At 35.7% G+C, this 17,716-nt stretch overlaps 1 protein-coding gene across 1 annotated transcript; it reads right to left on the reverse strand.

The window, feature by feature from the left end:
- Nucleotides 1-105: 105 nt before the first annotated feature.
- On the reverse strand, nucleotides 106-888 carry LOC112043401 (uncharacterized). Its single transcript, XM_024078801.1, has one exon. The coding sequence runs from the start codon at nucleotides 886-888 to the stop codon at nucleotides 106-108; it is 783 nt and encodes a 260-aa protein (XP_023934569.1).
- Between the last annotated feature and the right edge of the window lie 16,828 nt (nucleotides 889-17,716).

Genomic DNA, 17,716 nt, shown 5'->3' on the forward strand with positions numbered 1-17,716 from the left:
TACATGCCCGTCGACAATCAATATAACTTTATCGTCAATAGATGACTTAACAAAGTTTTGAAAGTGTTTGAGCCATTTCAGAAATAAATCAGTTGTCATCCATCCTCATGGTTGAGCTACACCTAAAGTGCCAGGAGGTGCTTCATCGACCAACTCCTTTTTCATATTTTTCCTAGAAAATATCATCATCGGCGGAACAAAGGTACCAATAGCATTAACACAACAAACAACAGTGGTGTTAGTTCCACGTTCTGCGCTAGTTATTACGCCAACTTGCTTCCTACCAGTAGAAGCCAAAATCTTGTGGGGTTTTTGTACAGTAGACAGGCTTGATTCGTCAGTATTATAAATTCTGTGTGGCCCAATTTTCTCAGATTCCAGCAGAAGTCCGTAAATCTCAAAAAACTTTTTGACTTGAGGTCGATTAAAGGCCTGAGCACGAGCAGCTGAAGTAGCTTCTGGTTTGCGTAAAGAAATATCTTTATTTCGTCTTAAAAACCCTTCTAACCATTCTTGTCCAGCTTTTCGTTTTTGCGGGTTAAATTTGTGAGCAAACCCGTTTTTTTCAGCTAGCTCAAAAGCTAATTCTTGAACAGACGTTCGCGTCAGCCCAAATAAACGAGACTCTAGTAATTTCAAATGCTCAACCATTTTTTTTTCCAATTCAGGTGTAAAAGTAGCTTTCCAAAATCCTAGACCTTTTGCAGACGACTCTAAAGTTTTGTTACTATTCGATGCATGTCTTCTTAGTGTTGCTTGAGGGACTCCAAATGTCTTCGAAGCCAAAAGCCAGCCCATTCTATTACTGCGAACTGCTTCTATAGCTTTGCGCATTGATTCCTCACTCCAGGATTGACGATCAGTCGTACGCTTATAATTACGAGGCATTTTGGTATCAGCTGTTAATATCTGTAAAGAAATTAACAGCTAGTTAACGAGAAACAGGTGTTGGGTACCTATAGTTGAGTTCATATGGACAAAACGACATATCTATGTCATTTTGTCCGTTACATATGTATGTCATTTTGTCCTTAAAGCGTTATAAAAAATCAAAATTCAACAATAAATGCTAATTGATTATTATTTATAAAAAAAACCACTTGAAGGCAACAACAAGTACTTAAGGGATGTAACATATGTAAACACAAGATAATATTATGAAAAATATAATATAAATACACAAAACTCGCTGCAGTTAAAAAAAAACTCGTAACTTACCAATGTTTGTCGTCAGCCATGACACCCAAACGACAGACTGGCGCGAGTTCACGTTTTGACAGGTTAGTAATACCGGATAGAGTCATGTGATGTACTTATCTATGGCGGGCTAGAAGCGGCAGAATTTGAAATAAGATGCCTGTGTCATTTTGTCCGTATATGTCATTTTGTACGTATTTCCCCTACTATTAATACTAGCGTGTCTAACGTTCTTTAACAACCATGAGTGTTCCTCTTAACCAGGTAAATCACTTACCTATAGTATGCGCGTTATCATCTGAGTCGTCCGGTCATAAAAGTCAAAAAAGATAGGAATGTGCAGCGCGCCTACCTGCGCACCCTAATTATCGATAAACGGCTACCTGCGCACGTGCTAATGATGAGTCAATAATGATTTGGACGATTCTGATTGGTCGGTTTCTAATGTAATTGCATTGCGTATTTTTTTTGCTATAAATGTGTTTACTCCAATTAAATAAATACATTCATGTGTTACTCGTTGCGCACTATGGATACTTTATTTTCTAACGTTGATCTGAAGAAATTACATGGCGATATTAGCCCTCAAGCTCGAACACTGATTCACAACGTATTCCTGTTTCTCAATGAATTGAAAAGTGATCCGAATAAAGTGGCTTCTCTAAATTTCAACAAACCACGTGAAATGGCCGCATTTGTTTGTGGTGTGAGCAGAGCGACAGTGGACCGAATCAAGACGGAAGTATCACAATCAGGCAGTACCTGTATACCAAGAACAAATTTTAAGAAACCACAAACCGTCATTAATATTGACGATTTTGATAAAAGTGTGTTGAAGCGAACTGTAGCTTCATTTTATGAGAATGGAGAGTATCCATCCGTGGCGAAAATTTTAGAAAAATTCCGTGAACAATTACCCGATTTTAAATGCGGCAACACTTGATGAAGATTAATTTTATTTAGTTAATAATTATATAATATGAAATATGTATTATATTAAATCAAATATTGTTAATTTTTTTAATTTTGTGAACAAGATACGATAATAAACTTTACTTATCGATAATATGTCTTTCATTGTTACACCCTTCACTAGACGGCTCCATAAGACCCATAAGTGCAAGCGAGATAGATATAGAGAAATGATTTATGGCCCTAAGACTCAGTTGTTAACGCGCGTACTATAGTCTGTAAAATAATCATAATATCTTAAAATAACAAATACTGTACCTTACCTTCTTTTAGGAGTAGTAAAAACTACCTCTATATTAGAAGGCTCCGCTCTTCCAAAGCTAGCACAGAAATAACAGATTCTAAATGAACATTGAAAAATTATTTAATAATAGGTTGGTTTGCATGTGTGTGTGTGTATAAGTTTTAATAAAGATTCTAATTCTTCATAATTTAGTGACCCTACCCATGAAAATTGTATTGCTGTGCCCTACCCTACCCATGAAGTATAATTGTATGTGTCGCTAGCTCTTGGACTATTCAAGTGAAATTCGGGCTAATTGGTTTGGTCTGCGGTAATTAGAACGTGGGTTTGAGGCTTTTACGGCTGAATCGAATCCTATACCCACGACCACCGCCCATATTGGACTGCGGTATGGGATTGAAATGGCAAACGCTAATCGAGCTAAATACTCCATTTCCATGCTCTATTCTCTTATTAGTGTAGGAGGTAGTGAAAATGTCTATACATATACAGTTATATGTAGTTTCAAGTAATTTTACAAGTTCAATGAACTTTCATCATTATCAGCTTATTTTAATGGTTCACTACAGAGTGTCGAACATCTCTCCTTAAAGGAGGATAGTATATGGAGCTTAGACTCAAAATGCCTTTCCAGTGCGTTTGTAGGTTTAATGAACTTTAGTAGTGGAAAAATTTAAAGGCATCGCCGAGTTGACGAGATAGTGCTCGCATGCGTATTGCTTTCCTGTCACGTTTTTGCAAAACCCAGTAAAGATTTGATGTAAATTATTTTAAGCCGGATTTACACGATTTAAATTTAATATATCTAAACTAATATTATAAAGAGGTAAAGTTTGTGGTATTGTAGGGGATAAATCTCTGTATCTGCAGTATCGATTTTGAAAATTTTTTCACCATTAGAAAGATAATATATAAGAGTGTATGATATATTGTATCCCTGTATTCCCACGGGAACGGGAAATACGCAGGTGATACAGCGCGGTGTCGGCTAGAATTTGAAATACCTATAACAAAATAACACAAATGTAGTATGATTAAGTTAAGAAAACATAGAAAAGTAGAATTTTATTTACTGCGAAAATGCGAAGCCACAAGGATTTATCACTGAACCCATGAGTGAAAAGTCCATGTGGCTTCGCATCATGAAGATTCGAGCTATAAAATGTTTTAGATTTTCTTTCAAGAAATTCTCTCTAAAAATTCATAGTTGAGAAATTGATGATCAAGAAATAAATGGTTACACCCTCGTGCCTCAAACAGCATGTTAAGCCGTCGCTCCCGTTCATATCGTTAATGTCTGAGAGTGAACTATACAGAATCAAACATTAACATCCAACGGCAGACAACCCACTATGAAGGAGAGTATGGTGGGCATAAGATTTTCCCCCCTTTATTTTAAGGATTAAGGCCCGTTAAAAAAGCTCATGTAATATATTAATACCTATAAGTTTAATGCCATTTAAACGTACAAAATAAAATCCATAAAAAATAAATTTATAATTCATTGTAAATTTTTGGTGGTAATATGTATATCCGGCTTAAAAATTCAGTAGTAAATAAAAGAAATAGAGCCGGCGCGTGCGGCGTAGCTGCGTGTTAAATATATGTAAACTAGTGACCGTAGGAACAATATTATGTCGTTGATTTAAGCTCTGATATTGTCGGAGTCATCGCACTAAGCGTTTAATATTTTTATTATAATTCGAGAAATGCTTTGTTGGCGTTGATCGCACATTAGCATTCAGCGCGGCGCCGGTTGCAGTAATGGTTATTTCGCACTATAGCTGTATGTGTTAACTTGTATTTTTTAACGAAAAAAATATTTTTAGCAGACTCAAAGGTGGATTACAAAAATAGGAAAATTAATGTCGAACAAACGTTATGATTCACAACATTTGCCAGAACAACTTAATTAACAAATCAAACTGTAACCAAAATAAGACCCTAGAATAGCAGAGAATGACCTTGAGTTGAGTCACGCACTTGTGAACGTTGTGTGTAGGCTTAAGGGCGCCCTTGACAGTTAACACACTCCTCATTTCCACTGTAGTCACTCTCCCCGCTTATCTCAAGTAACCCATAAATAATTATCCGACAAGAAATGTGAACGGATCGAACGCTACGAGTATACTGAAGCCGACCGCATGACGAGCGCCCTATAGGTATCGCAAGATGTTCCCGCCGTTAAAATAGGCTAATAATGATAAAAATATATAATAATAAGCTTGTAAACTAAGTAACTACAACAAGCACAATAGTAACTTGTAACTATTGTAACATACTTGAAATAAACGAATTAACTTACATGATTATAACATTTGAATACATAATGCGGGTGGAATTATAAATATCCTTATTCGTCCACCAGAGGACAGGCCAATGCGTCGCCCTGTCACACATACATCATCACAATCTTGATGAACTTACCACATCACTGCCTTATACAGCCGCAAATTAATTATTTTGATAAATGATCTAACTGAGTCGTTGTATAATCTTTACCTAATCATTTGATTTGGGTCCTTATATCTCTACATAAAGAAACAAAATGCCTGATTATAACTAAAATTAGTAAATATAGATTTTGTTTTTGAAAATGAAACTACTTTTATATTATACCTAACGGACTCGGTCAAGCTTCGCTTTAACTACTTCGCCCCATTAGCTAGTACCCAAACAATAAGTTGTCGGCGACAAACAGAAATTTTAGTCGCTTAAAATAAGATTAATATTGTATATATAACATTTGAAAATAGTCTACTACTACTAATTGTGTCTTAAATAACACCTAAACACTATTGTAGTGCCTGATACCCAGACCACTTAGGCGAGCCAAAAAAAAAAGTAATCTAAGTATCAGAACCCCACTATCATATTTGGCACAACCTTGAAAAAGGATCCATTGGCATTGTGCTGCATGTACCATACAAATATTGGACATACATATTAGACTTGGTCGCTTACTATGGGCCTCATAAAAAGGCTCAGAGTCACACAGCGGGCGATGGAACGAGCTATGCTCGGAGTATCTCTGTGTGATCGAATCAGAAATGAGGAGATCCGCAGAAGAGCCAAAGTCACCGATATAGCTCAACGAGGCGGGCCACATGGTTCGAAGAGCTGATGGACGTTGGGGTCTCAAGGTGCTGGAATGGCGACCCCGCACTATAAAGCGCAGTGTTGGTAGACCCCCCCCCGCCCCCCCAAGTGGACTGACGACATCAAGCGAGTCGCAGGGATTTGCTGGATGCAGGCGGCTCAGTATCATGATGCTTGGAAGTCCCTACAAAAGGTCTATCCTGTTCTGCAGTGAACGTCTAGTGGTTGATATGATGATAATGATTATTTAAAAGATATGGCAAAAATGGCCATATCGTTTAAATATTAGGAGTGGATACGACAATAATTCAACGGGGCGTTAATCGAACCGGCACCTCTCAGTGATGAGTCCGGCATTACAATTGAGCTATTGATGTATTAAAAATGACTTCTCAGTTATTCGTATTCATTTAAACAGGACTAACTCATTACCATAACTTATACAACGTCTTTCCCATAAAAAGCGCTCGATTTAATTTAAATTAGTCCACGGTACTTCCAATAAAAAGTCGAATGACATGTCATACACGAATTTGTCATGTAACGTTTAGGGACTATTCACATTTAAGTTTTATTTTTATGAATGATTCATGAACATTATTATAACATGCATGATCATTGATCTCGTCGTGTCACTTGTTTTAAAAGTTTAGTATCACAGTAATAATTTAAACGGGAAAGTTTGTGTGTAAAATTGATGTTTTTAACTTAATAGCGTCGCAGAATAATCGAATATATAATTCAACATAGGCTTTTTATGTCGGAAAAATTCATGGTACCCGTGGGATTTGTGATAAACAGAATTTCACGTGGAAGGAGTTTTGTAAAATCTGGTAAATGGAAATAAGTTGAGTTTCTCACTGGTTCTTTTCGGTAGAATCTGCCGAGATACCGTACTTGAGATAAAATGATTTTTGAATTTTGAATTTAACGGGGCGGGATCGGGTAGAATGTGTACATACTTAGTTTTTGCGAGTAACACCGCGGGGCGCAGCTAGAAATTTAATAAAAGACGATGGCTGATGACGTCAATAAAAATATAATAATAGTAAGTGATTCGGTGATCTTACAAATCACCCTAATATGAATCAGCCCTGGTGCTCCAAAACACCTAACCTCATTTATGAAGAGGCTGCATACAATGCAACAAAAGTGCTCCACTTTGCCAAAACTTACTTACTATTAAATTTAAGCAAAATAAATCTTATCACTATGATTATAAGAGTGAGCTCAACTGTAACTAAAAGTATATGTGTAGCTTATATAAAAATATCTATTAATGCTGCTGAAGTAAGCAACTTAGTACTCTAAGCTATTGTAATATGTATTAAAAGGCTGTATGGATTAATTTGTATTACGTATGGGCCACTGCCAAAGGAAGATAATAATGGTGTAGTAACCTTAATTGCCCATGAGGTATAAAATGACAATAATTAATAAATAAAACCCAATGCCATTTGATTTCAGATTTTGATTGTTGGTTGATTTTTTTTATTATAATTTGGTATAACTTTTGATAGTGGTAGTTATTCTATAAAACAATCACCTTAAATTCTCTAATACTTGCAATATAGCAAAGGGTTCAAGTTTCAAATCCAAATCTCAATTGAATATCATGTACTAAGTAATACGTTTTAAGAGACCAAATTCTACACCAAGAGGTTATAGTTTAATCTCGACTGCTGGAATACACACTGCAAACATAGTCTAACGCTACTGTTATAAATGCTCATTTAAGCACGAAAGCATGCTACTATTGAGCAGTTGCTACTTATTAGCATGTGTATCGCAAATTGCTAATAATGAGCATACTTATTTCGAGCTTACTCAAGAATCAACAGTCGTGCGATTTATGAGCATGCTACTTGCTGCGCGGGTGGAAGGGGGCGTACTTTTAGCGCGTCTGAACAGGTTTGCTTATTGAATATGCTAGTCGATCAGTCATTGCTATTCTGTATTCTCTTCTCCTTCATCTCTACCTGTCTAACACGATACTATAGACAGAGAGCGATTTATACAAATTAGCATGTGTAATTGGAATGCTTGCTTTGAGCATGCCTATTCAGGAGCATACTTAAAAATAGCATGCTTATTGGTAACAAATGTAAACTGATAATAAGCATGCTCGTATGGAACATACTTAATAGCACGTTTTTAGCATGCTATTTTAGAGCATGTGTAACAGTACCTTAACGACTGAATAGAGTGAGGATTCTAATTGGTAGCAGCTTGGTGGGTAAGAACTTCGAATCCCACTCCTGAAGATAGAAATACCCTGTAGTGGGCCATTCAAAATGAGCTGATGGTGATGCCACGCCATAAACTGTCATGTAACATTAATGCCTCATCAATATATTCTGACATCCGTCCGACCAGGACAAGTCAGGCGCATGGTAATGAGGCGTTTGACAAGGGTCGAGTGCGCTGTGCACGGTAGCAGGACACGCCCACTTTTGAGAGATAACATTAGAAAAAATTTACCTACCCACCAAATTTGAATAAAAGATTACAAGAAATTACCTATGTTTTCTTACTTGAATAATACTTCTCAAAATGGCCAAAGACCTATTATTTTCCCCTCTCTTTTTGCTAGGGAGTGGGTACGACTATTATAGTCTGGCGGATGGGGATTTAGTCGTCTGGGCCTTTAACCTCATAACTCAATTAAAAATTAGGCTTAAAAATAATATGATTTTTGGCCTACAAATAAATCATTATTTTGGATCAAAATTCACTGCATGACTAAAAGTATAAATAAATTTTTCTTATAAAAGTATTTCATAGTTGCAACAGAATTTTTTAAGGCTTTTTAATGGGACCGCAGTTAAGTCACCGGAGTTCCTCTACGCTCACCTTTGAAGGTAGAGGAGAGTTATAATTCTTGTTTATGGGTTGAAACAAGACCAATAGAAACGTAAAATCTTTGATTTTTTAATGTTGGTTCTATACAGGGACAGCTAGACACTGACTCCACCGCTCTCAACACACCACAGGGGAAACCGTTGACGCAGACTACCTCAGATGGCTACGTCATCTAAATAAGTCGCGTGCGCTCCCCACTACAAAAGAAAAAAAACAATATAATTATAAAAATTAAGGACATTGTCAGCAAATAAAAAAGCATTCAATCAACTCAAAACTCAAAACTTTAACTGTTAATAAAAATCCAAAGTTATCCTTACTTATCGGCCGCCATATTAAATACTTAATCCGATTTAAATTCATATCGATGGCGAGCAAGGCGCGTGCGCGGTAGGTTGCGGTTTGGGAGTCGGCACGCGTGCGCTACTGTGACCACCATTTGCGTTACACAAGGGACAGTCTCAGTTATAGTTCGACTTTAGTGGGACTCTTTGTGGCTTATTGAGAGATATGGTCATTATCATCAGCAGCCTATTTTATTATTATTGTAAGAAGACTAAACCTCTATTATAGCAGAGGCGATTTGGAAGTAAGAACGACCACACTGCTCCAATGCAGATTGGCCATTTGGTGATATCTAATGTTTGATGATGATGATTATCATGGGATCTATTAATAATGATCGCGACCGCCTAACACCGTGTGTTTCACCAACTTTCAACTACAAAATAAGCTCAATATTTCAAATTTCAATTCAATTATTATTATTGGTAAATAATACATTCGTAGCATGCATTTAAAAAAAATACACTGCTGAATTGCTTGCCTACTTTTTTCAATAGAATATGCATTGTAAACCGGTAGTGGATTTATTATTAATGATTCAAGCAATTTTGTTTATTTTTCTTTCGCCGAAACGCCGAAGAATCCAAGTAGTTATAAACTGTAGCAAAACTACTGAAGTCCCAAACGTTCAATTGAAACATGAACATGGAGCGTCGAAGTTCACAAAGAACTTCTACAATTGTTGTCTTGTTGAAACAGTAAATTGTCGTAAAACGTTGTCAAGTATTATCCATTCTATAAAGCCAAGCATTATGGTCACCCTATTAGCGCGCATTCCGAATATTGGAGCTCACTTTATTCGGTATCACGTACGACGCGTGCGCTCCGGAGCTGCGTATTTGTTGTTTCATATATTTTGACGTTCATGTACTACACCTATGTGTTAATCCGCTATGAGGTAATACTGTATATTTTTATACTGTGTATGATAATGCTTGTCCTAATGATGTTTTATACTAGAAATAGGGCATTAGCGCATCAAAACTGAGGCAAAAAATTTGCATAATTATCTTAATTTCATTTAGACGCTTATTTATATAACGAAAGTTATTACCTAAATATCTACAACGTCGAGTTGTGTAAAAACTATATAATACATAAAATATATATTGTAAGTAAACACAAAACATGTGCATGTGTGCGCTCAGGGGAGTAGCTAAATTCGGATTGCTGTTTTCGATGATTTTGTGGGCACGTAACATATCTTTAGTATAAAATATCGTTGGCTTGGCGAGTTACATCTCAATTATTTCGACAACCTCTCTTCTACCATCATGAAAGTAATATTTTTTTGCATTTCAACAGAAACTTGCCTTTTTATTTTATTTTATATTTAATTACAATTTTCAAAATTTAACATTTTCTTTTATTCTACACAAGTTAACGCTTGACTATTCTCTCCCCTGATGGATAGTGATGATGCAATCTAAGATGGAAGCGGGCTAACGGGAGTAGAACGAAAGTCTACACCTCTATCTAAAAATCTATAATCTATACTAATATTATAAAGCTGAAGAGTTTGTTTGTTTGTTTGATTGAACGCACTTATCTCAGGAACTACTGGTCCGATTTGAAAAATTCTTTCAGTGTTAGATAGCCCATTTATCGAGGAAGGCTATAGGCTATATGTTGTCTCCATTTTCCTACGGGAACGGGCACCACGCGGTTGAAACCGCGCAGCGTCAGATAGTTATAATAAATAATATGTAGAGAGGTCAATTCTCTACATGTAATATATTTCCAAAATAACTATCAGGGGGCGATTAGTGATCGATACTGATGCCAAAAATGCAATCAGTAAAATTTTTGTTTGTTTGTGTTGAAGATTGTTTTAGTATATAAGCCAGATTGTCTAGTATATAAGTTTGATTGTTACGTAATAAAGATATTTCCTTAAAGAAAAGTATATAATAAGTATAGTATATACCAATTTGTTAGCTTTTGTATAACTAAAATAGTTTACCTTAGACATAAGCGACAAATAAACATATTATATAACAGGCTTTTATTACCCAATAGAATAAGTTTAAATATTTGTTAGCTGTTAACTATGCAGCGACCTTGTAGGGACTGGTATATAGCTATCTTTGTCTAGCGTACCTCTCTTTCATTCATATATATATCCATCCCACTCTAACATATAAGTTTGTCTCGTTTGTACATTGTATTTTAGTTGAAATAAACAATAAAGATTGCGCACGCTTTACAGCTAATAAAACTCGGCTACACCGAGCATTTGCACGCATTTCTCTCTCGAAGCGACAAGCGAACGCAACTCTACTATTCAAGAACAACGTGTTTTATTTCTACGTACTCCCTGTGGTTTGGACCATCCAAAATCCACCACAGTTTGTCTGTCTGTATGTTCGATAAAGAAACCAAAACTATTCGACGGATTTTAACGAAACTTGGTACAAATTGTTCTTCATACTCCTAGGCAGGTTATAGTATACTTTTCATAACGCTACGATCAATAGGAGCAGAGCAGTGAAAGATACTCAATTTTAACAGCGATACTACTGTAAGGACTAGATTAAAGAGCTGCAAGGGCGGACGGAGTCACGGCCATCCGCTAGTCAAACATAAACGCATGAATACTTTACAGTAGGTATAATTAATGACACTATAATTATTATAATTACAAAGTGATGTAAATGGTAACCAGATTGACTGTTTGAGACTATGCCAGCTGTCACCAGACCTAATCTACTTGTGATGCAGGCTTAATGGTGCATAAATATGTTAATTCTGGAATTACAATATAGTCTAGTTTCCTGGAGGTCTATTGGAATAACAAGCGTTTGGAATGTGTGGTATATTGCAGTCGTAAACATGTCCTTAGCTTTAAGAATGGTTAGAGGGTTGTCCTACACTTTAACCATTCTTAAAGAAGTAAGACATGATTATGTGACATTTTCCGTTATGTTCACTATCATTATTGACTGGTAATTGATTTTTTAAATCTTACTTGACTATGATCATATCTGATTTTGTCATCAATATCTATTTGACACTTAAAATAAGTTCTGAAACACTAGAGCTCGTCCAGTAAGCACTTTATTTAGCTAGATTTGATGCCAATTATTAACATTGTTTTTTGGACTGAACGGTTTTTGTATTCCTAGTTTGAGTAAGTACAAAACACTTACCTACTAATACAACACTTTTTGTTAGTTTAAATACATTTGAAGAATTTATCTTTAACAAAATTTAACATCACTCAGTTTGACAGCTAACCAATCATACTCCGTAAAATAGTAAAACAAAGACAAATATAAAAAAAAAACATACAAACAGCCGAACATAGAACATTCTCCTTTTTGGCATTGGGTTAAAAGACTCTATAACCAATGTAATTTTACCTTCACCAACTTCATTAGTACTCAAAAATGTATCACGTATGCACGGGTACTATCATTTTGGCAAGCTGTCTGTGTCAAGGTGAACGAAACAATGTAAAATCATTCCTAAAATACTAAATCTGCCACATCACTTAGCAATGATGTCACACGTTTGAAAACATTCTTAAAATTCAAATTTCGTATCCAAGTGTGGATTAAGGGAGGAGCTGAAGCGGATTCGAGATTACTATTAAAAAAATAGAAACATTTAATTTCTATTTTTTTTTTGGAATTTTCCAAGTGATTTTCTGTCTGAATTGCCGAAAAAGACAAAAGATTTGTCTTACCGACAGTTACCAAATTTCACCAGGTTGGTAACTGACTTTCATCGAGAGGGTGCATGTACTTGATGATGATATGACTTTTTAAATATAGGTATGCAAAATTGTATATAACATCTTCTTGTTGTAAGTCATTTACTTACAACAAGAAGATGTTATATACGTAAACGTAAAAAAATAAACTGGAAATTATATGAAATTAAAACAGCGCTATTTTTTTCGATAGATTTAAACTATACTTTGATATTTTCAAATAAATTGAAACGCCCAATTCCTTTGTATTGAAACCCATAGTGATAGACAGACTGACGGTCGACAAATCAATCGAGCACGCGCCGATCCAATGACAGGATGGCACTCGGAATGTCGATCGCGGCAAACGTACGCGGAATATGCTTTGGCGATGATCCATGTAGCACGGGCAGCAGTTGGTCTGTATCGCCGTTACCTATGCGGTGATATTGACGTCTGCTGTTCTAGATGATTGCACAGTAGACAGCGCGAAATAAGCGCTGGCGATGATCCATGTAGCGTAGGCAGCGGATGGTCTATACCACTGTTAGCTATGCGATGATGTAGACGTCTGCTGCGTCAGATTATTGCGCAGTAATAAAAACAGTAAATAAGCGCTGGCAATGATCCATGTAGCACAGGCAGCAGTTGGTCTGTATCACTGTTACCTATGCGGTGATATAGACGTCTGCAGCTGCTCTAGATGATTGCGCAGTAGACAGCGCGGAATAAGCGTTGGCGATGATCCATGTATCGTAGGCAGCAGTCGGTCTATAGCACCGTTAACACTTCTACGTCAATCGTGCAATCAACTGGCGCAGCCGACGTCTGTCTGCTGCGCCAGTTGATTGCGCAGTACATGGATCATCGCCAGCCCTTATTCCGAGCTGTCGATGATCCATATAGCGTAGGCAGCAGATGGTCTGTATGACCGTTAGCTATACGGTAATGTAGTACTCCAAATGATTGCGCAGCAGTCTACGTCGGTTTGTAAGAACAGACGACTATATCACTTATTCGGTGATATAGACGTCTTTTGCTCCAGATGATTGTGCAGTAGACTGCGTGGAATAATGCTCTTTAAAAGCTGCTCTGCGTATTTTAAACTGATGTAAGGAGTTTCATGTGCCTGATGTAAAAAACCTCATTGGCCTGTAATATTCTAAATACCGTACCTATTAGACTAAGGTAGCAAAATAAGATTAAGATTAATATTTAATGTTACTTTAATCTAATATGGCAAATAGATTGCCTAAACATGGTAATATGTTGTTTATGTTATTTTTGTATGTCGTCTTATGTTTTTATTCTTTAGGTAATTAGTTCAGGTTCATTGAACGTTAAGTATACTAAAATTCCACATATTTGCTAATCGATGTTCTATATTGAATATTTCGGTTGTTCGCAGAGGTTATTGATCTACCAGTAATTTGACCTGGGTTGGTAATTTATTATAATATGTCTTAAGCATACAGATTCGTCAGCGTAAGATGAGTGGTCGCTAATGATGAGAATGTTTGCTCTCCAAATACTGGTGTTTGGTCATTAATAATAATGAGACAAGGATAAGGCAAGGGCGGTAAGCTTTGCATATCTGTATCATATTGTACTGCCTCGTTGGTTCAATGGTTGGTCTTTGTAGTTTTCGATCCTGGGTTCGAGTCCTGGGCCAAGCTGTCAAATACTTTTTTATATTACAATAAAATAAAAATTGCAAAATATACATAGACGATTCAAATGGAACATTTCACCTTGGAGTTATGGATACTGCGGTAACATTATTAGAAGACTGTTACGTTACAGTCAGTGAGATTATTATAAAAAATAAAATATTAAAATAAAACTATATTGGTTCCTTGTTGATTATGGAACCCTAAAATGCACTTACCCTCAAAATATTTAATATTTTTACTTCTAGAGCACAACAATCACAAATAAATTCTCAAAACTGTAGTGTACTTTATGTATTCGTATATAAGAAAAACAGTTGACATAATAATCGTAACACAGTCAGCAAATCACGATAATCAATTACCACAAGTGCTGCCTGTTTTTGCTCATGTGCAAATAGTTGGCAAGAGAATCTTTTACAAAGGCGCTATTTAAGGGCAGCGCAGGGCGCGAGCGACTCGTGCCGATCGGCAGACAGCGCCGTATCGGCAGATCGCGGCAGATAAGCGAGCGACATTCTCACGCTCGAATTGTTTGATTGCTGGATAAGCTGAGCTGTAATGGCTTGCAGTTAGATTCCTCTCTATTCTACTACGAGTATTTCAGTGTTACTAGGCTTCGCGCGGATGTTTCTAAGCCACGTTGATTTATCTATACTAATGTTATAAAGAGGTAAAGTTTGTGTGTTTGTGAGGTAGTTATCTCTGTATCTACTGAACCGATTTTTAAATATTATTTGAAAAATAAAGCTCCGTTATTTGTGAGTGTCATAGACTATAATATTTTATCCCCGTGTTCCCTTAATTAAAATCGCAGGCTGTCTGCTACTGTTATAAATTGAAAAGTTTAGATAATTTTGAACAGATAGGACTTACAACTCTCTCCCTAAAAAAAATTTTTTTACCGCCTTTTCTTACGTAGCAAAACTTTCTGAGCAGAAAATTCCGCAGTCAAGAAAACTGTGAAAATCAATAATTTACTAGTGTTTCTAGTCAATAGAGACCAAATTTTTATGAAAGAGGCAATAAGCTTCCTTAATAGCTTTGTACGATAAATTTTTAATGACGACAAATTATTTTATATAAATCGAACAATTAAAACCACGTAAAAATATGAAGTAATTTACGAAAAAAAATATTTCTTTTTGCACCAGCACAAATACTTACAGATTGAAGCTTTTTGGATGTTCTAAACGTGTATTGTTTATGCATGTTTAGACCATCAAAAAAGCTACAAAGCAAACACATAGGTATTAAATAACAAAAACATGAGATATTATGTTTGTTTTGTTAAAAACTATAAGTTTAATAAATTATTACAATAGTGAATTGCATCGCATATTAACCCATGAATACAATGTAATGAAAATTGAAAGACATTACGACAGACAAACAAGATGTTTATCGCGCGAACCAAATTGCAATCGATCCCAAACAAAGGCTTAAACTAATTACAAAATGGGCGCTCCAGAGAGAGCACGACGAATCGACATAGCGTTCGATCGATAACACAAAATCAATAAAATCTATTGACTCGATTGTAAAAATGGCCGTCGTTTGATGTGGCCGGTGTCGGAAATCGAGCAACAAGTTTACAAGAAGTCATAAGTTTTTAACTGCAGGCACAAAAGAGGAGTGTAATAAGTTTGCTTGTATGTATCAGTGTCTCTGGGTATCGGTGTATATCTCCAAATCTAACAAAACTTCCAAGCGGCTAGATCGGTTTGGACGCAGTTTCGATAGAAAATTGATTTGAGAGAGATGCTTTTTAGTTTTGTACGATAAAGATTGGATATATATAATGATTTATTTATTTTGCTATCATCCGCGAAAATTCAGCGAACCCATGCGACAACGTCACCCAGGTCCGACAAAATACTCTCTACGTACGTTTCACCCCGAAACCGGAGCATCCTCAGGAGATGTTGACTCTACAACGTGCAATTGCAAAGTAACGCCTGCTTCTATCCAATATTTAAAAGATTGGATAATTCGATACAAAAATATAATGGTTGTTGTTTTGTTGTTCCAAAAATCTTCCGCGAAAGAGATCTATAAAAATTTTTTTTTTAAATGGTTGAATTATGCCTTATTAATTATGTACAGTTTAAAATCCTCTGTCAAGTGTATGAAAATATTTTATTTTAATTTTTTTTTTTCATTTTCATTTAAGTACATTTGGACAGTTTCCTCTGCATGATTTATAATATAAAAACCACTTACTAAAAAGTCCTGGACTTGTTATTAAAACTTACCGAATTTCATAAGTTTTGAATTCAAAGTAAGTCGATAAATTCAGATTACAAATTTACTCCGTGACTTTTTTGCTAGACTTATAAAATAATAAAAAACAACTTTATTTAAATTGCTATCATTTTTTTTAAGACCCACTGGTCCAGTACTTTGGCAGAAGGAATGTAAATTGTATAAACGTCTCTTGAGAGAGAAATTCTCCGTAGCTTTAAGGTGTCGGCACGCTTTGATGTCCTAATAATGCGACTAAATTAAGTCAAAAGCGCTAAGTGTGTGTCGAATTGAGTTATCAAAGTATTTCTTTGCGGTGATGACGGGTCGATGGGTTGCGAGATTTTATACAGAATGATTTGAAAAACAAATAGGAAAAGAATTTTGTTACATCCCTATGGTTATTTCTGAATAATTATTATTGCTTTTATTTTGCTATATTGTATTGGATAAAATGATTTCCACGTGTAAAATTGTTTTCGCCAAAACTGATTTATTTAAGGTTTAATAAACATCCTGGGCAGGAGAGTTAGTATGGAAGGGCTAGATTTTTCACACCGGTGTTGCTACTGCCTGTATTATGGAAAGTATAGCCGATACAAAGTACCTACCGCTATTTATCGGTTGCTATAGTAGTGCAAGTAAATCAATCAATCTAGGAAATTGGAAGTTCTTACAAAATGCCTATATCTGCCTGTAGTCTTTCACCAGCTAATAAGGGTTATGCTTATGATTATGGTGATAATAATTATGTAAGGAATCAACCCTTAATCTTAATCAAAATGAGAATAAATTCTAATCTTCTGCCATTTGTAACACAAAATCTTTTAAAAATTTTAGCTTAGGTACTTAATTGCCGTTTCAACGTATATTTGTATGAAAAATATTTTTAGCTCAATAAATATTTTATTTTATTTAGATATATATTTAACGGTAATCGCATGCTATCACCAAACTTGCCACGTTAAATCATTTGGCACATTACATCAATTTTTAAGATTTTTTTAAAATGTGTTTAATGTGTTATGATAAACACACCAATCAATTATAACATCCCTTAATCACTGATAAAATTAACCACTAATTATTCATTTGTAAGTCAAGCTGTCAAATTAAACCAAACAGCTGCAAATGGCTGTGACAGCTAAGCGCTACGGGGGGACACGCCTCTTGAGTTTAATATTTTTGCTACTGGTTTATTTAGTGGCTTATAACGGCTAGCCTACAGCTATGGGCTGATGGTACAACTGTTAACGTCTAGGCGGGGTTTAATTAGCCATTACTTAGATACCTATTACGTTGAGGTAACTCGGAAAAAGCGTGTTGAATTAACACTCAGTTAGTACTGTTTAATGGGTATACAGCGCACTTAAAGCTGTATATACAGCG

The sequence above is a fragment of the Bicyclus anynana genome, chromosome 15, assembly GCF_947172395.1.
Source record: "Bicyclus anynana chromosome 15, ilBicAnyn1.1, whole genome shotgun sequence".
In the NCBI taxonomy this organism is placed as follows: Eukaryota; Metazoa; Arthropoda; class Insecta; order Lepidoptera; family Nymphalidae; genus Bicyclus; species Bicyclus anynana.